Here is a 24,953-nt window from a genome sequence, read left to right as displayed (position 1 = left end):
GTGTCAATGCTAGCTAGGCGATCTCCTAAGATACAACCTGCAAACAAGAATGCTCATTTACTAGTTTATAATGGTGGGTACTTTTTTCCAGGAATAAGACTCTGACATCTCCTACTCAGAGTGCCTCCTTTCCAGGCACTGGAGAAGCCAAACCAATGATCAGAGGGTATGTGGAGCCGGTTCTGCAATGAGAGGTGGCTCATCAGAATAGGTGTCTCAGTGGGACCCTGATAAAATATCCTGCCCTGCAGCCAGGTACATCCCTCCAAGGGGTTGGCAAAGAGGCAGTGCGCTTGGCCCACCCACTTCCCTGCTGGTCCAAATGACACCTCTGTCACGCACCTTAGTAGCATAGGTGCTTGGGTGTATTCTCACCCATTTGTCTAGCTTTTGCCATTGCCTCACTATTTTAATCATTATAACTCTAAAGTACTTTTTTATATCTTACTTTCTCATATTAATTTTAGAATTAATCTAGTTTGATGAAAAAATACTATTGGGATTTTTCTTGGAATTACATTAAATTTATAAATTAATTTAGAACATACCAACATTATTATACCATTAACTCTTCTCGTCTATGAATGTGTTATATCTTTTCATTGATTCCATTCTCTCTGTTCTGCAGTGACATTTTATACTTTTATGCACAGAAGAGGATCTTTTTGCCATTTACATGTATTTGTTATGGGTACTGCTCATGTATAGGAGCACCATTTTTGTTAATGCCTATCTTGTAATGAATGATCCTTCTAAACTTTCTTATTAGTTCTACTGGTTTACATATGGAATCTCTTTTATTTCCTCTGTTGACAATTATATTTTATGCAAATAGTATCAGTTGGTTCTCTTTCTTTCTAATCCTTTTGCCCCACTTTTCGTTTTCTTTTCTTATTACATTGACTGAGACCCCTAGTATGATGTCAAAAGGAAGCAGTGAGAGTGATCATCCTTTTCTTATTCCTGACTCTACAGGAATACATCTGATGTTTTAAAATTAAGTGTGAGGTTTTGCTGTACATTTTTGATAAATATTCTTTATTGGGTTAAGGACATTCCCTTCTATTCCTAGTTTGCTTGGAAAAGTTTTTCTTGATTCGCCCTGCTGTAGGTTTGTCTATTTTATTCATCTTTTCAAAACACCAGCTTTTTCTTTTGTTGAGCATTTCTAATGTTTTGTTGTTCCCTATTTCATTAATTTATGCTAATGTGTTGATAACGGTCTTCCTTCTGTTTTCTTCAGGTTTATTCTTTGTTCTTCGTTGTCTTCTTTCAGCTTGTTAAGTTAATGACTTAGCTCATTAACTTATTCATTCATTACTTATTTTAATGAATGCGTTTAAAGCTATAAATCTTCCTCTGAGTACTTCTTTAACTGTATCTCACACAATTTGAAAAGTAGTATTTTCATCGTCTGATAGTTGCATACTAATAGGAAACTTCTGAATATAAATGTGTTCCAATATGCACAAAAACAAATCTCAGAAGGACATATATTTGGGGGTGGCAAGACCTCATACACAAGATTTAATGTGTGGCCCAGAAAAGGGGACTGCTTATAATCTTTACTCCTTTGGGAAAAAAAATAGAGGGCCACTGAATAAACATGTAAATATCTGGGTGATGTGAGGTTCTTTCCCTAATAAATTAAGTACCACAAAGATACAGTCATTGTAGTCATTAGCCAGACAACAGCTTTGTCAAAACACAAGAAAAATACATTATACATTTATACAGACATACAAGAGTTATACAATCATTACTATTATTGTAATTTATAATAGTTTTTAGTGTTTCCTATATGCCAGGCACTATGCTAAGTGCTTTTTATACACTGTCTTGTATGAACCTTCCAACAATCATATGAAGGTAGAAATAAATATTATTCTCCTATTACTGATTAGGAAATTAAAGCTTAAAGAGGTTAAATAGTGTGTCCAAGGTGACAGTGCCGCTGAGTGATTTAGAGCTGAAACCAGGTCAGCCACATTGCCAACAGGCTATTCACCCACTCCTCTAACCTGCTCCTCCCTGCCCTCTAGGCCAGGACACTGTGGATAAACCACCACCTGAGAACACGCAGAGAATATCTGAGCACACAGGCAGGTTGCTTAGAAACCACAGGTATAATAACAACAGATCGTAATGAACTGATGATCATGATGAGAGAGACAGGGAAAGGGGAGGGAGCCCTTACTCATCTAAAGCCAATCCCTTGTTCACCTCTCACTCACTGTTCTCAGTTATTCTTTCTTTCCGGTGCATTGATTTCTCCCTTTCTGCCAGATGATTCCTATTGGCATAGAAATATATTCCAGTGTCTTCCATCTTAAAGGAAAAAAACAAACTCCTTTGATTCCAGCCACTGCCTTATTTGTCTTCTCTCCTTCCTGGTAAGATTCCTTGAAAGCATTATCTAGGCTTGTTCTCTCCCCTCTGCACCCATTTCAACTAAGCTTCTGCACCCACAGCTTCACTGGGACTGCCCTTGTCAGGATCCTCGATGATTTCAACCTTGTCAATCCCATTTCTTGCCAGCCTTTTTGCTTGACCTCTCAGTAGCATTTCGAGGTAAATGAATGTTCCTCCTTCCCCAAACATTCTCTTCTCTTCGTTTCCATGACATCACTCCTCCTACCTAAGGGACCACTCCTGTGTGTCTTTGCTGGTTCCTTTCCTTCTATTTGTCCCATCGCTGTAAATGCCCCATTGGAGTCAATAATTCCACATTTTTATCTCTAGCTCCATTCTCTCCACTGAGCTTCCATCCTCGTCATCCAACTTCCAAATTGGTTGCACCCTTTGAATGTCCACTAGGCATTTTAAACTTAACATACCTAAAGCTGACTTCAATTTCCCCCCTAAATCTGCTGCCCTCCCAGTCATCTCTAGGTCATCCTTGCAACCACAATACACCAGATGCTCGAGCCAGAAACCTTATAGACACAGCAGATGATACAATTGTTTAGAACATGACCGCCCCTCCCAGTGTGATGTCTGGAAGCAGAGGCTGGAGTGACACGGCCTGAAACCAAGGAGACAAGAAACAGACACTCTCCTGGAGGCTCCAGAAGGAACCAGCCCCACCGACACCTTAACTTTACATCAGTGAGATTGATACGGGGACAATTTGATCAATCAAGTGATAATTGCAATGGATTAAAACACATCAAATATATTTGAGTTCGTGAGTTCATAATGATACAACAGTTATGTGTCACCAGTGTAAGATGGTAACCTCGTGATATGTTTGATACTTCAGCCACATGAAGGCATATTCAAAAACAAATAGATTTTGAAACTCATTAATTGAATCCTTTGTCGTTAGAATTGTTTTAAACGTATAGTGAGTGCCTTACATAGAAGATCAGTATAGTGAATCTGGTCAGAAGTTGAAGGAATTTTTTCTAAGTAAACTCATCTTTCCCAACAGTATGAGTTTCCTATTGCTGCTGTAACAAATACCCACAAACTTAGTGGTTTGATTATCTCTACAGTTCTGGAAGCCAGAAGTTCAAAATCAGTCTCACTGGTCTAAAGTCAGGTGTTGGCAGGATTGGTTCCTTCTGGAGGCTCCGGGAGAGTGTCCAGTCCTTTTCTCCTTGGCTTACAGCCACAACAGTCGAACCTTCGCTTCTAGTCATCTTTTCACACTCCCACTGCTCCTGCGTTTCTTTTATAAGGACCCTCACAATTATATTTAGGGCCCACCCAAATAATCCGGAATGCTCTCCCTTTCTCAAGTTCCTTAACTCAGCCACATCTTCAAAATCGATTTTGTTCTATGAAGTGGCATTCACAGGCTCCAGGGACTAGCACGTGGGCATCTTTGGGGGCCATTATTCAGCTACCACATCAACTTCCACTGTTCATGAATCCTGATTTTATTTTGGAGCGTGCCTGGAAAGGAGAAGTGTCCGGCGCAGGGACTGTGAGTTGGCCTGGGCTCCCTGTGTGGACAGAGCTGGCTGGTGCCGCTGCTGTGGGGAGGAGGCCACAGTTGAAATGTGGTTGGTCTAGGTTGCTCAGCTGACAGTTTAACACCATGGCCAGGGAATGACGAAGGAAATCCCAGTCCTTTCTCAGAGCACAAGTGGAGAATTAGATCAAATGAATCTTACTGTCCTTTATTTAGTTTCCTAGAACTAAAGAGAGCTGGTTGGCATTTGACATTGGATTTATTCCCAACTGTGATAGTAGTTTACCTTCAGGAAGGGGACACGTCCTAGAAGTAAAGTCCTTTATCACTTTTGAGGCTAATGTTAATCAACATGATACAAATGAAGAGAATCATTGGGTGGGCAGGTGTTCACTGCACGTCTCCTGCACACCAAGCATGGCGCCAGGTGCTGGGTGCCGGGTGCCCGGATGCTGCAGAGACCACAACTGACATACCCCCACTCCACAGCACTTAACTTACAGCCTCGTGGACCACACAGACATTCACAGGCTAATTACAGTTAATTAAGCATTTACATTACGATCCTTGCAGCCAGGAAGCATCACCTGTCAGAGGCTAGTGAAATATTAATATATGCTTCCTATTTTGACCGCTCTTCTGTCCAACTGTTGGATATTTATTGAGGCTAAAAAAAAGTGGTAAATGGTCGCTATGGTTATTATTTCCAACCAAAGCTAGTTTAAAAAAAAAAACAAAACAGGGCCCTCCAAGAAGGACCAATCCCCAGAAAATCACTAAACTGAAAACAGGGATGTCACAGCTGGCACAATAAACAAGAGCCACATGATGACGAAGGAAGGGACGGCTCACCCGGGGGCCACAGGGAAGAGAGGGCATTGGGGGTTCACGTGTGGGAGGAAGCACTGCACAGAAACTGCCTTAAGACGGAGTGTGTTCTACTTTCTCAGGTGTGCTGTAAAATGCCCATCTCACTCCAAGAAAATCCAGCCCAGCCTTTCCCGGTATCCGTGGAGAGTGTCTTGCCCTTTCGTCCCAGCGAGAATTAAAGGAAAAGAATGATGACAGCAAACAGTGGTTTCACAATACGGATCCACACGCAACCTAGGTTTCCATTGTAAAAATAGAACAAAGCAATGGAATTATGTCATAAGACCACTGGAGTGGCTGACGTGTACGAAATACTTCAGTGGTGGTTTTGTTTTAAGTATTGGTTATATGACGGAATTTAACTAGGCCGAGTTCCTCCATCTTCCAGCAGAAAAGCCAATGACATATATACACGCAGCATAAAACTTTCCCCCAGAAACTCTTTTCTAGGGTTGAGAGGAAAAGAAAAGAGTAATGGCTTAGTTAAATGTCTAAATAAAAATAGATTTGACTGTAAGCTTGTATGTTCATATATTTTCAAATGTAAAAGGCTGCCTCTTGTATCTGGCCTTGAATTCCTTCTGTGTCAGGGGACAGTGAGCCCAGATGGAGTGTCCCACGGGCCACAGAAACAGCCTCTGCCTCGTCCCGCCTGCTCCAGGAGCTGGAGGATTTGGCCCTGAAGTAGGACGGTTGCTGCCAAGAACTCATCTCTCACGTTCCTCCCGAGCTGAGTTCTGTGGTCTGCCCACGAGAATGCCACGTCAACAGTCACAGGCAGGTTCTTGGAGACACAAGTCACCCCGGCTGCATTTTGTAGAGGTAGAAAAATAACTGTCACCCCAGCTCAGCAGGAGCATCACCACAAAACATTTGAAAGGACTCTTGTGCCTCGCCTTGTAGAACAAGTAAGGGTTGAAGCCACAACCCCAAGTTCATGTCTATCTCTGTCTGCCAGTTAGCAGACTGGGCCTCGCTGATAATTGTGCTCTCAGGGTAATGGTTTGTTTAAGTAATTGATGATGTTGTCCTCATTGGGGGATCTTAGCACATCAAAAGATGTTGAGAAAGCCAAAATTCACCTAGAGTCTGAATTAACCACTTTGTCAAGCACAACAAAGGCTCTCTTGCTTTGCTAATAATCCCAGATGAGGTAGCAACTCTCAGTTAAATAAGGAAACTGTGGTGCCTTTAATTAACGCTTCAAAGAACTCAGACTCCCTTTTTTACTTGCTTTATTTTTATGAAAATGGGGAGAATTGCAAACAGAGCAGGTATTTTCCAACCTTCTCAAGTTCAGGAAGGGCAAGACCTGGCTTCACTACAGTTTATAGAAAAGGATCTGGGGGCTTTAGTTGACCACAAGGTCAGCGTGCTGTTGCCTGGGTCAGAGAGGAAGTGAGTCCCAGGCTATGGTGCCAAATGTTACCCTGTGGCCTTAGCACTTCCTTCTGTTCCAGATTGTCTTCTGGGACACCCTGTGTTCCCCCCAGCACTGCTGAGTTAGCCTTTCTGGGCAGCAGCTCAGAAGCTGCCGCCCTCTGGCCTCTCCCCAGCTGACTTTCTGATCCCAAATTCTCCTTCATGAAGCCCTCCTCACTAGGCAGCTCGAGCCCCCTCTTGCCTTCCTCCTCACCCCTACCTCCGCCTCCCAGAGCCACAGGCCAGCCCGTGCCCCTAGCCTGGCACCCAGTCCCACTGCAGGCCCTGGTGCAAGACCATCTGGCCAAGTCAGAGCCTCAGCCGGGTCCTGCGTGTGCAGGTGGAAGGTTGGGCACGTTGCTGTCTTGGTCAGAGCCCGGCTGCACAGCCATCTTTAAAAGGGCATTGACACCTGTCCTCGTTCTTTTTCTGTTCTTATAACAGAATACCTGAAACTGGATAATTTATAAAGAAAAGGAATTTCTTTCTGTTACGGAGGCTGAGTTGCCCAAGGTCGAGGGGCTACATCTGGCAAGTGCCTTCCTGCGGGTGGGGACTCTCTGCAGAGGCCATTCCTGAGGGCAGAGCCTTCAGGACCCCGTCATCTCTTAAAGGCCCAACTCTCAACACAGCCACATCGGGGATTAAATTCCAACATTCAAATCATAGCAGCACCCATGGCCACTTAGGAGCTAATTAGCAGAATGGGGAGGGGTGACAGCTGCTTAATTCAGTTCAGTGACACAGAGTGTGGACACCATACAAAAGGATGCCTGAGTAAGACACGGCCCAGCCTCAGAGAGCTTATCCGATGAAAACAAATGTGGCAACCAGGCTTTCCCTTGGACTTGGGGCAGCCGAGATAACTAACTGCCTTCCACATACTTCTTATCTTGTCTAGTAACCCCATGGCTTCTAAATCCATCACCAGTTAGAAACCTCAGTGCCATCTTTGGCTCTTTCCTTTAATCTTCATCTGTAATCAATCACCAAGTATGGTCAGTGCTGCTTCCAAAACTTCTCTTGAGTGAGTTCTTCGCCTTTACCCCCGACCGACACTGCCCTGTTTCAGGCCATCATTGTCTCTCCCTTGGGTATGGACCCTTCAATAGAGTCCTGAATGGACCCCCCAGCCTCCAGTGTCTCCCCTCATCCGCCACTCAGCCCTTCACACTAGTGCCAGAAGAATCTGCTAGTGTACAAATCTGACCATGTTGTGCCCTGTTCAGAATTCATCACCGGCTCCTTGTCATTTTTAGATCAAGCACTAAACTCCTTTATTTGGCACATGGGGCCTTTGATGATCTGGCCCCAACGTGACTCCCAGGCACGCTGTAAGTGGTCTCTGCCCCGCTTTAGGCTCTGGCAATCTTGTGTGACTTGCATGTTCCTAGTTGTTTCACCCTTCCTGGCTTTTGCCCAGACCCTTCTCCAGGGCCAGGACTCAGATGAAGCAAGTGAGGCATCTAGGACACAAAATTTAAGGAAGCCCTCAGTCTTGGGACTGTCCAAGTGCCAGCCCTGCTCTTACACGACCCTGAGAACAAGGGCTTCCTTAAACATTGCACCCTGGTACCTGCTTCCCTCACCAGGTCCCAGCCCACTCTCCTCTCTTTGGCATGTCCACCTGACAGCCCTGGTCAGTCTTCGGCTCTTGCTCAAGGGCCACCTCCTCTAAGGGCCCACTCAGACTGCCCTGGGCACACAGAGACATTTTCCTCAGCCTCTCAGCAGGTCCATCAATCCCTACCGAGGAGGGCTGCCAACGGAGAGCAGGCTGCCAACGGAGAGCGGGGGAGCACAGAGCATTGTTTGCAGGCACATAATCCTGCCTAAGTTCATTATTTACTGTACCTGATTCTGTTTCCATCGTGTGGGCTTAGTCATCTGCAGTTAATCCTTTGTTTTTATGAAGTCCTTAAAGAACCCTTGAGACGTTTTTGTGAGAGAGGGACATCTGCCTCGGGTGAACCCCAACACACAATTGAATTAGAGCCCAGAGAGGGCAGCTCTGACTGCTCCTGCCTCTGCGTCCTGCGTAACAAAAGGGAACAGTTACAGAATGTTTCCCGTGGGCCAGGAGCTATTCTAAGTGCTTCCCACAGATGAACTCATTTATTCCTCCCCATGCTCTGTGTGGGACGTGCTGTTATTATCATCTGCATTTTGTGGATGGGAAAACTGAGATGCAGAGAGGTTAAGTAAGTGGCCCAGCGTCACACAGCTAGTAAGTAGCAGAGCTGAGATTCAAACTCAAGTGGGCTGCCTCTAGAGTCCATGCTCTTCACTCCCAGGCCCTACTGTATTTCATTTTGCATTTGTAGAGCAGCAAATTGGCTGGAATCCAACCTGACTGTAAGACAGAGCCATGGAAAGCCCCATTTTATTCGCTTTTATGGGTTAAGGATTCTGAGGACCCAGTGAAGAGGCAGATGACATTTTACAGGACTCCATTATCCCCAGGGTTCAAATCAATTGATCAGATTAGTCTCTAAGTCAGCAGGGATCCAAGACTCCAAATAAGATCAGATAAATGTAAAGACCTGGCCAGCGCAGAGTAGAGGGTTTCTTTGGCCAATTGAATTTAGATATCTCTGAGTAGCCAAGGCTGGTGCACGGGGGTGTTGGGTTCTTGTAGCGAAGGTGTGGAATGATTCTAAGTCCTTCTGTATCTAGCTGAGTAGGCATTCAAAGAACAGTTGCCAATTGGATTTGAAGTTATGTCTTCATAAACCCAGCCAATATTTCTGTCTTTCTATTGCACTGTGACCTGCCCAACAGCCTGGGAAAGGCCTGGGAAACCCAATTCTGATTCCCAGCTTGACAGACAGCTAAAGAGCTTGGGCAACTAAAAGTAACAAAAGAATATTGTGTTTCAAACAATATTTATAATCCATGGCATCATGTTTGTAATCCCAGATATTTGCCTTGACTTAATTCTTAGCAAGTTTACCCATTCGACTTTGATCACCTCTTAGCTACAATGATCAACTGTGGGTCCAACTGGAAATTGTATAAGACAAGGTCAAAAGGCCATAGCTCCAGTCTGAGGTCACCGAGTCTCAGTGCTCAGGACTCAGCAATGTGGTTGATTCTGGCTCTCACCCCCCTCGGCTCCAGACCAGAGCCACAGCCTCGGACCCACAGGTCCCCTTCTGGCCCCTCCCCAGGGCCCACCCTGCTGGGTTTGGCCCCTTGCCTGCCCTGCACCTTATAACCCCTTCTGTTATTACAGTCCCTCGTCCTAGTCCTGGCTCTTCACCTGTATTAATGACCCACTGCTGTGTAACAAATCACCCCCAAGCCTAAGTGACTTAAAACAACAAACATTTATCATCTCACAGTTTCTGGGGGTCAGGAATCTGGGACCAGATTAGCTGGGTGGTTTTGGCTCAGGGTCTTCCAGAAAGTTATGGTCAAGCTGGGGAGCTGCTCCCATGCTCAGTCATGTAGCTGTGGGCAGGCTCTGCCTCTCCAAAGGGCTACTCACCTGGCAGCTGACTCCCCCAAGGCAGCAGTGCAAGAGAGCGTGGGCGCCCAAGATGGAAGCCTCACTTGCTAATAACCTGATCTTGGAAGTGATACCCCATCGCCTCTCCTGTATTCTGTTGGTTATACCAACTGCCCCTGGTACAAGGGGAGAGGGAACAAGGCAGGGGTGTGAACACCAGGGCAGGGAGCATTTGGGGCCATCTTGGAGAGTGGCTATCTATGCCCCAGTGTGAACAAACTTCATGAAATCCCGTCCTTCTTCCTAAGTTTCACCTTGGGTTTTCCAAGCTGGTTACTAAGCCTCATGACATCTGTAAGCTATTTCCTCCTTTCATGAGATACTGAAACAACACATAGTTCTCCCATTCTTCATCCCATAAAGACGGAGTTAGTGCCTACTCTGTGTCAGGCACTGTCCCCCATGCCATTTGTACATCTCTGGGAGAATAAATAGGATAAAATTTGCTTTCACTGGAAAAGGAAAATCAGGAAAACTTCAAACTGGGATGGATAAAAATGGATTTAAAGACTTCAGAAAACGGTATGGTTGGTAGTAGCTAACATTTCCTAAGCACTTGCTGTGGGGCAGGCATTGTGCTGACCCATAAAACAAAATTACAAAACACGTGATAAACATCGTACCCTGTAATCTCCACCAACATCCTTGTTCTATCCATTATACAGATGGGGAAACTGAGACGTAGAGACTGGCCACAGGGACTGGCCCTGGGTCAGTGGCCAGGCCTCGGGCTTCTCTGTCCTGACCCAGCAAGACCAAAGAGGGTGAAGAAACTGGACTCGCTTCCTAGGGCTACTCTAACAAATGACCACACCTGAGGAGCTTAACACAACTAAAACTTATTCTCTCCCAATTCTGGGGGGAGGAAGTCTGAAATAAAGGTGACAGCAGGGACATGCTCCCTCTGAGGGCACTAAGGACCCTAGGGAGGATCCCCCCTTGCCTCAATCTAGCTTCTGGCAGTTGCTGGCAATCTTGGTGTTCCTGGCTTGGAGACGCATCCTCCATTCTGCTCCGTCATCACACGGTGCTCTCCCATCTGACTGTACCTTCGTGCCACCTTCCCTCCCTGCCTCTCTGTGTCCGACTTTCCCTCTTTGTCTAAGGACACCACCAGTCATCGGATTAGCAACCACCCTAATCCCGTCCAACCTCATCTTCACTTGATTACATCTCCAAAGACCCTATTTCCAAATAAGGTCACATTCTAAGGTTCTGGGGGACGTAAATTTGGGGAAGACGCCACTCAACCCCGCACAAAGACCCTGACACCTGGCAGCGCCCCTGGAAAAGACCCCAAGGGAATAACCTGCATGTGTCTGTCAGTGGAAAGGGGTCCCTGTCACCACCCTAGGGACACAGAGGATGTGAGACGGAAAGAAACCGACCCTAATAAAAGAAGATACTAATTCAAAAAACATTTTTTTTCCTGGCTCACTCTGAATGTTGTGCTGTGTTTTTCTGTTTTGTTTTTGCTATTTATTGTTGTTATACGAATCTATGTTTTAGTTCTTTCAGTTGGCACACCCTTTTAATGGGAAGAAAAGGAAGTGAAATTTTGTGGCTGACACTGGATTGCAAGAGAAACTCCCTGCTCAGATTCCTCAGCAACTTCCTAGAGGAGTGTGAGCGAGTATGACAAGGAGAGGCGTGGAAGTGAGACAAGAGTTCCTTTCATCTTTGAAAACCCAAGTTAAATTCACCATGTGTCATACCCGTGATGCTGGGATACACCCTTGCTTCTGACAGCCACTAGCCAGCCCAAGGAGTGGTTTCCGGAAGGGCAAGAGATAGACATTCTTTCCCTTACTAACCCAGAAGGGTTCTAGCACCCATGAGAATATTTAAAACCATTCTGGAGCTATTTATGTTTTCAGCCATAGCCCTTTCTTGGATAACAACATCTGTAAATTTACTGCCCAGTGCAGAACAATGAATTTGTCCTAAGCAATACAGCTCACAATCTGCAGGGGTGTCCCCTGGTTGCTGTATATCAGGGCACAGCGAACAAACAGTCCATGCTTTCTGCAGTCAGGTTTCCTATGGTCTTCTGGACGTCAGACATGCCTTCCCCAAGTCCTGCTTTTCCAGGCTGGAACTGAAATCTTAGGACCCCTCTCATCCCCTGAATCAATTATTTGCTCTTCCTAAACTGTGCTCTGGCTGCATCTTCAGCCAGCCCCTAACTCCGTTTGGCTAGAAATTCCGGGATAAGTCCGCAGGCTCAGTCCAGGTCCAACTTGAGCCTCTACACTAAGCTCCGGACTCTGCTTCAGCACTCTTGGTGCTAGGGCAGCACACCATAGCCAAGACCCATTGTGACCTGCCATGTCAGTGTCTCACCTTGCAAATTCTCCATCATTGTTTTCATTTACAATAAAAATCCAAATGTTAGCCAAGTGGGGCAGCTCATGCCTGTGATGTCAGCTACTTGGGAAGCTGCGGCAGGATTGCTTGAGTCCAGGAGTCCAGGGCTGCAGTGAGCTATGATCGTGCCACTGCACTCCAGGTGGGGCAACAGAGAAAGACCTTGTATCTTGGGAAAAAAAAAAATCCAAATGTCCATCAGCTTTAAGTTTTTTGTTCATTTGTTTGTTTTTATTTTTTGTTATGGTTTTATCTTATCTTGTTGCTCATGGCCTCTTTCTGCTTTGCCAAAGATCAGAGTCCAGATGTGTGATCTTTGAGTGTGTGGTAGATTGAATCATTGCTCCCAATTCTTCATGCCAGACCTGCATCAAAATTCTGCATCAGTGCCCTTTGCCACCTGACTTTGCAGTGCCTCCCACTGCAGTGCATGGAGTCTTCTTCCCCAGCCCGTTAACATTAGGCTTGGGCACATGGCTTACTTAGCCAATGGATTGTGGGCAGAAGTGGCCTTAAACCATTTGCAGGCTGAGGCCTCAAGAAACACTGCTGTTTCTTCTTGCATTTCTTATATCCCCATGATCCGTCAGGAGTAGTGCTTCCCCCAACTTCCTCTTCACCCTGGGCCTCATTACAAACATGTGGAGCAGAAATGAACTCCACCCTCAGCCTGAACCTACAGACCACCATGAAAAAAATATACATTGTTGTTTGCCAATGAATTTGGGGTAGTTTGTTACACAGCCTTATTGCAGCAAGATCTGACTAATACAGGTCAATTCATTTTACTTCTCCAGAGCTTTATATCTGCATCTGTAAAACAGGGCCATTGGATTATAATCAATAATACTCAATCTTTTTTCTACTCCTACACAGCTGATGGCCATGACATATACAAAACATTAACAGAGTCGAATATTGCAAAGCACCAAGTAAGAGAAGAATTGGAAACTGTTAACTTGGTTTAGGACCCAGGGACTTGCTGGGAGCCTTGGGGAGAGCTGTGTCAGTGGAGAATGAGGCAGGAGCCCATTGCAGGGCCGAGGGCAAATGGGAGATGAGAAAGTGGACACATGTGTGGTTCTCTTTCAAGCCAAGGCTGGGAAGGGAAGGATGGCGGAGTGGTGGCTGGGGCAGAATGTAAAGTCAAAGGAAAGGTGGTTAGTGACTTAACTGGTTAGTTGGTTGGCTGGTTGGTTGACTGTCTTACTTGCTTGTTTTATAATGGGAGAGAATAGAAACTGCAAAGAAACATTTGCAGTGAGGTCACTAAAGATGACGAAGGTAAGGGCTTGGACCAGAGTGAGCAGGAAACAGAATATCTGGTCTGTTGAGAGGGAGTAGAGCAAGCCTCAGCAGGAATTATTTACTGAGTTGCTATGCATCATTTACACTTCAAGTTCTCAAGCCCAAGGCCAAGGCAAGTGTCAAGCAATGAAATGAAGACCAAGTGAAAAACAGGATCGTGCTCTTACTGCTCAAATCAGAGGATAAACGTAAATTTTGTCATTGGAAAATTTGAAAAATTTCTGGAAAGCAAATTGAGTTTAAAGCCTGATTTATGGAGCACTTTTCAAGAAATAGATTTTCTTTAATTTTTAAACACCTATAACGAAGAGGTAAACAGTTGCCATCAATAGCCTAACAGCAATATATGTTGGTGTAAGGTTTACCGTTCATGAGGTGCTCATGCTCTCTTTCAAGGAGACAGGGAAAGGAAGGCCATCCCTACTTTACCAAAAAGTGGTGAGGGGGCCTTGGGAGCAATCAAATGATGTTTCCTTTTTAGGAAATAAAGGCTGGGTGTGGTGGCTCATGCCTGTAATCCTAGCACTCTGGGAGGCCAAGGCGGGCGGATCGTTTGAGCTCAGGAGTTTGAGACCAGCCTGAGCAAGAGTGAGACCCCCGTCTCTACTAAAAAGAGAAAGAAACTAGCTGGACAACTAAAAATATATAGAACAAATTAGCTGGGCATGGTGGCGCATGCCTGTAGTCCCAGCTTCTAGGGAGGCTGAGGCAGGAGGATTGCTTGAGCCCAGGAGTTTGAGGTTGCTGTGAGGTAGGCTGACACCACAGCACTCTAGCCCGGGCAACAGAGTGAGACTCTGTCACAAAAAATTAATTAATTAATTAATTAATAAGGAAATAAATACACACCAAGGTCTCTCTGCCCAGCACCTACACGATTACTGCAGTTGTCGGATAACACTAAGAGCTGACATCTGCTGAACACTGACTGTGCCTGTGCCCTGTCCTTTCTCAGGTCATCCTCCCGACACGCTGTGAGGTAGGTGCTATTGTCACCCCTGTTTTACCCACCAGGAAACTGATACATGGATACGACATTGCTTGCATAAGGTCACAAGGCCAGCCAGAATTTGAACCCAGATCTGATTCCGCAGCCCAAGCTCTGGGTCATTATAGAAAGTGTGGCGAGGCGGCCAGGAGCGGAGTGTTTTTAGTGGGCCTTCAAGGGCAGTGCTGATGAAACAGTGAGCTGCTGACGTGCTGGAGAGCAGTTTATTTCCCTAAATGGGTTGAGCTGTCACCTTTGCACTCTAGTTTTGTGTAGCAATCCTTTCCCTCATAAATAGCGCAGAGATGAACTTCAACCCGCAGCCCAGTCTAGCCTGAAGTATAAAGACAGCATCTTTAATTAAGATCCCAAGTTCAATTCAATGGAATTTTATCACATAACAAGTGGGGGTGGTAGCTGGTTGCAGCCAGAAAGGGATGGAAATTCTCTGTGATAATGTTCTTAGCAGCAAAGAACAACTGACGTGTCCCGGGTGTCTACAGACGCCAAGCACACGCCACACAGAATCCTATAGACAATCTCTTTTAATTCAATTTGGTTCGACAACTAATGGAATGGCCTATCGCCGGATGGAAGTGTACCGAGTGCCCCAGGCACGATGCTAGGATTCAGGCTGCAGCTGAGTAAGAACCAGCCCTGCTCGTGGGGAGCCAGGTAAGTGGCAAGAGCGGGAGAAGGTGCCAGGTGCAGTGGGACAAGAGCCCAGGGATGCAGAAGAGCCTCCCAGAGAAGTTCTCACCTGAATGGGGAGCAGGAAATGGGTGGTGGAGAGCCTGGCGTGCCAGGGCAGCTGAACCTGCAGAGGGGACAGGACCAGGTCTGGCAGCACCTCGGGAGACAGTCCAGGAAGACTCCTTGGGGGGGGGGAACGGAGAAGCAGGGATGGGTTTGCCCATTGGAGCAGTGAGCAGCGAGCGCCTGGTGGGTCACTGTGGCTGCAGTCGAAGGATAAATTTGAAGAGCATGAAACAGGAGGCAGCGAGACCAGTGGGGAGGCTATTTGCAGCCCAGATGCTTGTGAAGTCCTCAGCTGCAGCAGTAGCAGCGCAGAGAGAAAGGGGAAGGGACAATTCAAGGAACACCCAAGAGACAAGCCCCGCCAGACTGTGGATTGGTCGACTCCTCCGGGAGAGAGACAGGAAAGAGATTCCCAGAGAGCTGGCCTGCGTGGCTAGGTGGAAAGCGAGCCGTATGTGACCTGCCCAAGGTCACCCAGGGGAATAGTGTGTCTGTCCCTAAACTGTAAAGGCCTGGCTTCTCCTGGGAACTTCCCAATGACCTCCTCAGCAGCCCCTGCATCATGAGATGATGCTGCCAGTTTTGGTTGCTCTTCCTGTACAAACAGAGTTAAAAACCCCTAAATGTACAACTGACTACACTCCCTTCTCAATGCTCTACAGCCTGGGGTCCCCAGAAGCCTATTGATTTGTGCAGGTAGGAAGAGGGTCCATGAGACATTTTCAACGTTTTGAAGAGCCTAATGTAAATTGTGTATTTATTGACAGTAAGGTGGTGGTGTAAGTTAACTAAAATGTCAAGTTTCTTTGCTTTGGAGTAGAATTATAACTTGGTACACTAATGCTTATCTCATTGATCACTGTTCTCATTGGCAGAGCTTCCCAATCAGCGTGTCTTTGAATAATTAAAATGGGAAAATCAATCAATCATCACTTAAATATACATTGTTGTTGGAACAAGAGAACATGGGGCCTATGGGGAAAATAACATAAGCAGTAGATGTTGGGGAAGAGTTTAGATATCATTGCTTTAAACTGTGGGGATTTGTGTTCAATAGGACAGTTCAGGAGGAAGTGTCTGTTCTCTGATGCGTCTCTGCTGGGGGTTGGATGCCTCCTATTCCCCCACGCTGGTGCCAGGACACCCCTCTCATCCCCCAAGTGCTCTATGCACCCCCAATGCTCCACATCTTCTAAATGGCTGGGTCCTGCTTTCCATCGCATCCCCTTCTTCTGCAGTCTTGCTTTCAATTTCTAACGTGTGACAATTACTTTATCTATCTGAATTCACGGGAATGTTAGCCACAGCACATCAATGAGGTAGAACTAGAACATAGCTAGGAAATCTTCCACATTCGATGGGTGCATGATCCAAGAAGTAATTTATTTACTCTTTCAATAAGCCACATGCAAGGCATTCTGCCAGGTGCCAAGAACACGGTACCACTAGTGAGCAAGTCGGAAGGAGACTGATCCTGCCCTCCCCTGCACGCACACACACACACACACACACACACACATCATAACAGTGATCATTTAGAAACAGTGCTGCTATTTCAATTACCGAAGGCACACTCATGGTCATTAACATTTATTGAGCAGGTACTATGTGCAAGGCACTCACTGGCTTAAGATTCAGGCCCTGCCCTTAGGAGCTTACAGTCAGGTCAGGAAAACCTGACACATGCATAAGCAACAAAATAATGTAGTAGGTGCCAAGATAGCCACAGAGACAGGAAGAGAACCCCAGGGAGGCAGAGGCTGGCCAGGTTGAGGGAACCTTTGCGGAAGGGTGACATTTGGACAGGATTTTGAAGGATGGGTAGGATTTAGTTAAACAGAGAGAAGAGGACATTCAGGCAGCAGGGACCGTGCTGTGTGGTGTGGAGGGAACATGCATGTTGCGTGCAGGCACGAGGGGAGCACTGGGAGGATTAGGCACCTTTCTGATCAGAATTGGAGGCAGTTGCTGGTTTTGGTGCGTGGCACTGGCTCTTCCCAGGGCATTTCTGTGCAGTGCACAGAAACTAAGTGCCGTGCATAGAAACAGAGCTTTGGGGGAAACCACTATTTGTAAGGCCTGGCTTTCAGACCATCTCTGACACCATTTTTCTAGATACCTTTCACGGGGGAAAAAGAGGCTGCCCTCTTACTGGGACTGTTACGAGCAATTGACTGTCTGCTGAGGCAACACCTAAGAAGCGCACCTTTTCGAGGACAAGTGGGAGGTTTAGGACAGCCCCACAGTGGGGCCCAGCACCAGACTCTGCACTGAGAGCTGGGGCTGAGGACAACGGAGAAAGCCCAGGGCTCCAGGCAAAGTCCCCGATCAGCTAACAGTGCCCCCCACCCCATCCGCCAGGAAGCTGTGCTGCGTCACCTGTTTCTGGAAAACCACGAAGAAGGTGGCTCTTAATAATTGAAACACCAATCAACAACAGTGTTAGCATATGCCCCCGTCCCTTTCTCCCCAAAGTCTCGTCCCCATGTCCCGATGCACATTATTCCTGCAAACAGAAACAAGTCCCTATAAAGCTACTGAGGTTCCTAAAGAGGTGGTGCTGACCTTCAATGGCAAATGAAAGCCTATTAGGTTTATTGTTATTATGGCATTTAGGGGTAGGGGTGGGGCTTATTCAATAGCTTTAGTTCTGGGAGAGCCATTTCCTCCCAGGAAAAACGGCGCCAAGCCTGTGTGCAAGCAGCTCAGTCCTGCGCAAACATAAATCTGATGGTTTGCTTTGTTTAGACAACAAATGAGAGTCTTCTTTCATTCTGCCCAAAAAATAGAAACTACCAGAAGCCTGAATTCCTTACTAGATAAGAGAAGATATGACGATAAATATTAAGACTATTGCTATTGTTTTCTCTAAAAAAACAAAACAAAACCAAAACCAACTGCTATGCCCAATGAGCATGACCCTTCAACACAAAGCCCAGGCTTCCAGAACTGGTTCATACACCTCCTGAGTGAACAACAACTGCAAGTCTTATTGTTTTATAATCACATTTTGTTTCGGATTGCAAATAATATTACCCAGTTTAATCACCTATTTGGCAAAATTGGGGCTGTGTTTTAAAAAATTAATCTATCCTCAACAAAGATTTGTTGCCTTGAGGGGGCTTTCAAAAGACTGCATCTAGGCACCAGGCACCATTTCCGCAGAAAAGTGCTAAGAATGTGTTTTCTGATAGTGGCATATCTGCAATAAGGGTTCAGCCTATCAGGAAAATGCCTCTGAAGGTCATAAAATTCATTTGGCTGTATAAGTTCTGGTGTGTATGCTGAAATAATCAGTCACGTTACTTTATAGTCACACCTCGTACTCTCGTTCTGGAAAATCAATAAAGTGAGGAGAAGGATAGGGAGATTGTGTATAACTATTTAAAAGAGAGAAAACAAAAAATAATATTCTGTGGAAATGGTCCTCGAGGAAGCACAGACCTAATTTTCATAAGCAGCCTCAATTTTATCTCCAAGCTCATCACTGAGTTATTAAATCGAAGTACCCATCATACCCTAGACAAAAATACAAAAATCAAAGAAAGGGAAATAGCGTGCATCCTCCTCTAGATGCTCAGGGGCACTGGAAATGATCCACGGCTTTAAAATGTATTTCTAAACTGTGTCCATTATCCACACTTTTAATGTTTTGTTCCACCCAGTGTTGCAAACTCTAATGTTGCCTTTGATACTTCGCCACCTGAAATTTTCTCACTCCTCTCCTCTGCCAGGTCAATTCTTCCCTGCATTTCAAGACCCAGCCCAGGTCTTGCTTTCCAAAGTCAAGTCTGACCGGCTGGTGACCCTGAAACACCACGGAGCTGGGGTTGGGAGGGGAGAAACAAGAGTCATGGGTGAAACTACAATGAGGCCCCTAAAACCCACTTCCTGAGAGTATTTCCAGGCACCTAGGACACCCTCTCGGCCCTAGGAGCTGCCGCTGAGCATGGTTGGGGGGCCCAGGCAAAAGGAGGAGCAGCATGATGGGGCCACTGTGCCCATCCAGCCTGGGCAACAGAGCGAGACCCTGTCTTAAAAAAAAAAAAAAAAAAAGGCTGGTGTGGTGGTTCACACCTGTACTCCCATGTGGGAGGATCATTTGAGGCCAGGAGTTCAAGACTAGCATGGGCAATAGTGAGATCCAATCTTTACAAAAACTAAAAAATATTAGCTGGGCGTGGTGGTGTGCACCTGTAGTCACAGCTACCCAGGAGGCTGAGGCAGGAGGATCCACTTGAGCCCAGGAGCTTCAGGTTGCTGTCAGCTATGATGACACCACTGCACTCCAGCCTGGGTGACAGAGCGAGACCCAATGAGTCAGTTAGGGTCAGCACAGACCTGCCCCTGCAGGAGCATAAACAAACATAGACATCATCAAGTCCAGACCTCAAAGGCACTCAAGTGCCTTCTGCGCCAACTGCCCACACCACACAGCAAGTGCTTTTATAGCATCTCTGATGGATAGTGAGGGACACTCACAACTGCCCAAGGCAGCATCCCTGCCACCTGGCCGGACAGCTACGGTTATTCATTTTCTCTGATGTTGAACTGGAGCCAGCCCTACACATTGGCCCTACTTTTGTCCTCTAGACTCCATACCTTCTGTGCCCTGAAGTAAACCAGACATCAACCCCTGCAACCTCGGAGCTTGCCAGGGGGTGGTTTGAACGTTTTCTTTCTTTGCTTAGCAACCCCTCCACGTCCACCAGGCTGTGCCCCTGCCCGACCACCAAGGCATCCAACCACCCTCTGCAGGGGACTGTTCCAGCGGGTCTTGGTTGCCCTTCCCTCCACAGCTGTGCACAGTGGTACTGTGCCAAGCACACTTGAGAAACACTGCACTAAAAAAAGTTAAACAGGTTTCTTTACTGAAGAACCTTTCAAGGCCTTTGATGTGCTGTAGACTTATAAGTCTTCAAGAAGGGGCCCACTTAGACTTAATTTCCCAAATACCTTTAAGAATAGAACTTGGGAAATGGTGGCAAATTGATCTTCTTTCTGCAATACCCACAATACAGAGCCTGGATGCCTTTGGCAGAGCTTGACTAAATGGCTTGTTGCTCTGACAAGCTCAAGGTTTCCCATCTTGGCTCCCATATTCCATCCCAATGGTTCCTTTTAAATATGGTCTGGAGCCAGGCACAGAGGTACGCGCCTGTAGTTCCAGCTGCTTGGGAGGCTGGGGCAAGAGGATCACTTGAGGCCAGGAGTTCGAGACCAGACTGAGTAACACAGCAAGACCTCATCTCAAAAAAACCAAAAAACGGAATGAATAAATAAATAGATATGGTCTGGGAATAGATGTGGGTCTACAATTAGAATCCAGTTCTCTCACGTGTAAAGCAAGCTCCCTGAGAAAGCAAATTCCTGGTATAGTGGTGGACTTAAATCTTAACAATCTGTGATAGTCTTAAGTCTTAATAATCACCAATCACATTTTATTGAAACTGCTGTTGAAAAGAGACTTAGCACACTACTAACTCTGAATTCCTATTTTCAATGTGGAACTGATTTAGACCTGTGGGTCTTGGTACCGAGCCTTAAACGCAGCTCGACAGTAAAAGCGCGTCCACCTCCCCGAGACGTGCGGCCTTCGCCGCGCCGGCACGTGCACCCGCTCCCACCGCGGAGCCCCTTCCCCACCACGCCCTCGGCCGCGGGTGCCCGCTACGCCACTCCACTCCCCCGCGCCCGACTCCACTGGACGACACGGTGACACCACGGTCCCGAAACCTCCACGCCCAGAGCACGAAACTGCTTTCCGCTTCACTGCCGGAAAGGAGCCATTTCCCATCCTTCTTGGTAAAATTTATCTTTTTTGCTAAGTATTCACACTCATTAAAGAAATATGAAAGATGCAGAAAGACTAAAAATAGAAAACAAAATCACCCGTATCCCCACGCCAGAAAGAAACCCACTATTAATGTTTGGGCTCTTCCCTTACACTCTTAAGAAGAAAGAAACCTTCTCCTCCCACAGGAATCCATCTGCCAGTTCTCAGGTGTCGCTTCAAAGATTAAATACGCGAATGCTTACGGTTGCCTCAAGCAACATTCAACCGGTACAACTTCTTGTACGTCAAATCTCTTCCAGAAGTCAGAATTTCTAACCATTTTATATAGGAAAACGAGTTTTTTGAATGTTTTATCTGGTGTGTTAATCACCTTAGCACGGGCTTCATGTACTCCTAGCCAACACGGTGGGCGCCCAGCTCCGTCTCCCGCCGGGGAAGGGTCGGGGGAGCCCCGCTCCCTGAAGCCCCGGGCGCGCTGCTCAGCCACAGGCCCGGCGATCTGATCGTCGTCCTCGGAAAGCGGTGTCAAAAGCAGTTTCGGGAAAACTATCAAAATATACTATGTACTCCACCTAGTTTAAAACAGTCTCTTTTTAAATGAAATTAACTTTTCGGTCTTCTGTCCACATCCATGCGTACATTTAATAATCAAGAAGTGTCTATTAAGTCCGTGCCACGGCATCTGCTCTAGCAGGGGAGCTAGGACACAAGACCAGGGCCGCTGCAGCAATCCGGAAGGCGGGCGCAAGTTGGCACGACCGGAAACCACCACGGGCTTTCCGGGAAGGGGCGGGTCATGTGGGCGAGAGAACTAAGGTTTGTGCGGAACTGTGAAGGCCGAGAGAAGGACCAGAGCAAGAAAACACCAGGCGGAGACTGGAGGCTGGAATTAGCCTCCAGACGGCATTTATTAGATGCCAACTGTGTGCCAGGCATTGTGAGAAAAAAAGACGGGACGAGAGAGCTGCTGGGAAAGCGGCACTGAGAAGGGCTTGGCGGCGGCTGCAGAAACAGGGGCCGTTCCCCGAGGAGATGCGCCTGGGCGGCGATGGGGGGAGGCGGAGGCCACACGCAGGCAGCAACGTGACCATTGCAGCGCTGCGGACGGTTCAGTACGACCCCAGAGCAGGAAGCCGGGGACAGAGGGGCTGTGGGGCCACTGAAGGAGCAGGAGCCCGAGGGAGAAGCCTAGATGCCGGGCTGGCAGGTGAGGACTTCTTAACTTGACTCCCTTCGACCAAAGGCTAGTAGAGCATCTGTGCCACGGACAGAAGTTTCCGGAATTGTCACAACATAGGCAGCCTTGCCCTTGCCCTTACGGCACTCACAGGCTGGTCGAGGGGACTAGAAGCATCGCTTGTGTCCCCTGCGATTGCACCTCCTCAGATTCAGGCGCTCCACTGCCCGCGCTCCTGGCCCAACGGCAGGTGTAAGTCTTGAAGGGCGGATGTGCCCCAGTGTTTAGACCGCTCCACCCGCCACCGCGTTCCTCAGGGACAAGATGGCCGTGAGCGTCTCCACACCTCCGGCTCTCCTTGCCTGCGAGTCCTCTCGCTGGAGGAAAGGCAGCCCTCTCTCCCCAGCCCGTGTCCTCTCAGGAGAATGGAGTGGGAGGGAGGCCTCGCCTCATTCACGCCGTGTCTGCTGCTCGAGGCTGCCTAGAACCTCGTCTGGAAGAGAAGGGTCTCAAGCCCAAGGAAGCTTCCCTTGGTGCCGGAGCAAGGGCTGGACCCACAAGCACCAGAGCCCCGGCCATGGCCACAGCCACCCTCTCCTGCTGCCTCTTCCCCTCCCACATCGTCCCCTGCAGTCACTGAGCTCAACTCCAGAACCTCCGTGTCTGCCCACCTGGGGCACCCGATCCAGACCTGCTGCTCCCTGACCTTGCACCGGGACCACCCACACGTCAACAGGGCAATACATATTTTTGCAATACCAAGTGGAAGCCAGCCCTCACTTCCTATTTACCGGCTCTGCTCCATGCCTCTGCCTTAATCTCTGCGTCTTCGAACCAGGTTATTAATAAGGCTGCGAGAATAGAGGCAAACGCACAGCCACCTTGCTCAATGGTGCCACGTTGCTGCCCATTCACTCATCAAACAGTAACTGAGCCCGTACTGTGTGTCAGGCACTGAGCTGGGAGTTCAGACACAACAAAGACAGGAACAAAAGTGTACAAAAGGATATACTTTGAGAACCACAGAGCATAGCTATTGATGAGATTAATATTAATATGCATATTAGTAAGAAATTAAAAATAAACCTAAACCACTAAAGACTTATTTTCCTCTTCTTTTAGGTTACATGGATGATAGTTAATTATAGCAGCCGACATCTATTAAGCACCATCTGCATCTCTGACACTGTGCTTTGGGCTTCACTGAGCACAGAAACACGTCGAGATGGATTGTTGGGGCTGGGGGCAGGGGGCTACCATTTGCTCCTGGCTTTGCACGTGCCTAGTTTCAATGCAAGGTAAGCTACACTGAGAAAAGTCCAAAACATAATTAAACCAGTTAAAAAGCAAAACAGTACTGGGACTGAGGCTGGGTTTCAGAGCCAATTTCCAAGGAGTAATTTCATCATCACAGAACATCAAACATGAATTCCACTTTCAGCTATGCAAATTCCAAAAGAATAATACCTCACATTTGCATAATGCTTGATGCTTTTCAAAGTGCTTTCCCAGTTATTAATCTAGAGGAGGCTTTATTACCACTGAAAACATAAATTAAAATTCCGTTCCAACTCTAGTTCTGCATTATTTTTTCCACTTTGCCCTCAAAAATCGGAGCCATCAAAATCCAGGTGCTTTTGATTGAGTGAGTAACTCTAATAAGTTTGACCGACAGGGTGAATGTGCATACACGTAACACAGTGTGAGGCCTCCGTCTATAGACACCCCAGAGTTAGGCTTAGGGAAATCTGCTGTTGAATTAACAAACCCACAGGAGAGCGACTCGGAGTTCAAATCTGAGGCTCTTTCACGGTCTCGAACTTTATGGGAGCTGCAAGCACTCCATCCATCAGAATCCGTTCCCTTCTTTCAAATGTTCGAAAATTAGGAAATCAAGTCTCCCACTTTGTCCTTAAACTCACAGAAATCCCTGTCAAGGACTTCTGGCAAAGTAGCCCGCATTTGCCAAACAGTTCCTACGTCTCGTGTGGTTTTTAATGTAATATGAACCAAAAGGCTGAGTTCACTGTAAATCCAACAAAGGGAGAGGATTTTAGAAAAACGAGGTGAGAAGATATGACGGGGCATGAGGAAATACTTCTACCCAAACCTAATGCCTTTCCAATTTGTTTCTTTTTCCATCTCTTTCAAACTTAATTATGTGTAGCGTTCTCAGTCACTGAATCACCAGCCTTTCCTGACACTTCAATCTCATGCATTTTAGCAAAAGATTAACCTGGCTGTTTGCTTTTAATTCTGAAGCTGTGTTAATACTCAACTCCCTCTAGATTGGAAAAGAAGAAAAACACACACCCACATACCCCACCCTGGCACCAGCAAGGCTCCAGGGCTGCCATTGCTGACAATGTCACAGTCCCAGGGCTGGCTGCACTCACCATTTTAGGAGGGCCAAGAACATCACTGACAGGGCCACCGTCACCATGGGGACACTCATTTCCAATTTTAGAGACCCCAAGGCTTGCATTGTTCCTCTGAGACCCCAGAGCGGGGATCCTCCAGCTGAAAGAGGGAGGCTGCCCCCACCGCCGTCACGGGAACGGCGATCTGCAGGTGGAAGAAGGAACAGGCCACCAAGAAAACATCACACCAAGTGGGTCCCCCAAATGTGCTCTTTCTCAGAGTGTCTCCTTATAAAGAGGAAGGAAGAGGAGGGCAAAACAAAGGGTTTCAGGGTAAGGCAATGAATCAGCAACTTTATTTTCTTGATGACTGTACTGTCAATAAACATTTATGTTAGCTTCCCAGGGAAGCCACAGCAGACTGACCCCCGCGGCTGCTGAGAAACAAAATGGTTGCAGCCGCAGACGTCTACTC

At 46.9% G+C, this 24,953-nt stretch overlaps 1 protein-coding gene across 3 annotated transcripts in view; it reads right to left on the bottom strand.

The window, feature by feature from the left end:
* TBXAS1 (thromboxane A synthase 1) overlaps window positions 1-24,725 on the bottom strand; it is a 157,718-nt gene extending 132,993 nt beyond the window's left edge. For all 3 annotated transcript variants that reach the window (XM_069461447.1, XM_069461449.1, XM_069461448.1), the window contains exon 1: window positions 24,515-24,725. In XM_069461447.1, coding sequence (XP_069317548.1) covers window positions 24,515-24,603 — 89 coding nt within the window. In that variant the 5' untranslated portion in view covers window positions 24,604-24,725. The remainder of the gene's footprint in view (window positions 1-24,514) is intronic.
* Between the last annotated feature and the right edge of the window lie 228 nt (window positions 24,726-24,953).

This window comes from Eulemur rufifrons, chromosome 29, assembly GCF_041146395.1.
Source record: "Eulemur rufifrons isolate Redbay chromosome 29, OSU_ERuf_1, whole genome shotgun sequence".
Lineage (NCBI taxonomy): Eukaryota > Metazoa > Chordata > Mammalia > Primates > Lemuridae > Eulemur > Eulemur rufifrons.
The sequence above is the reverse complement of the archived record's forward strand: the minus strand, read 5'-3'. Positions and strand labels throughout refer to the sequence as shown.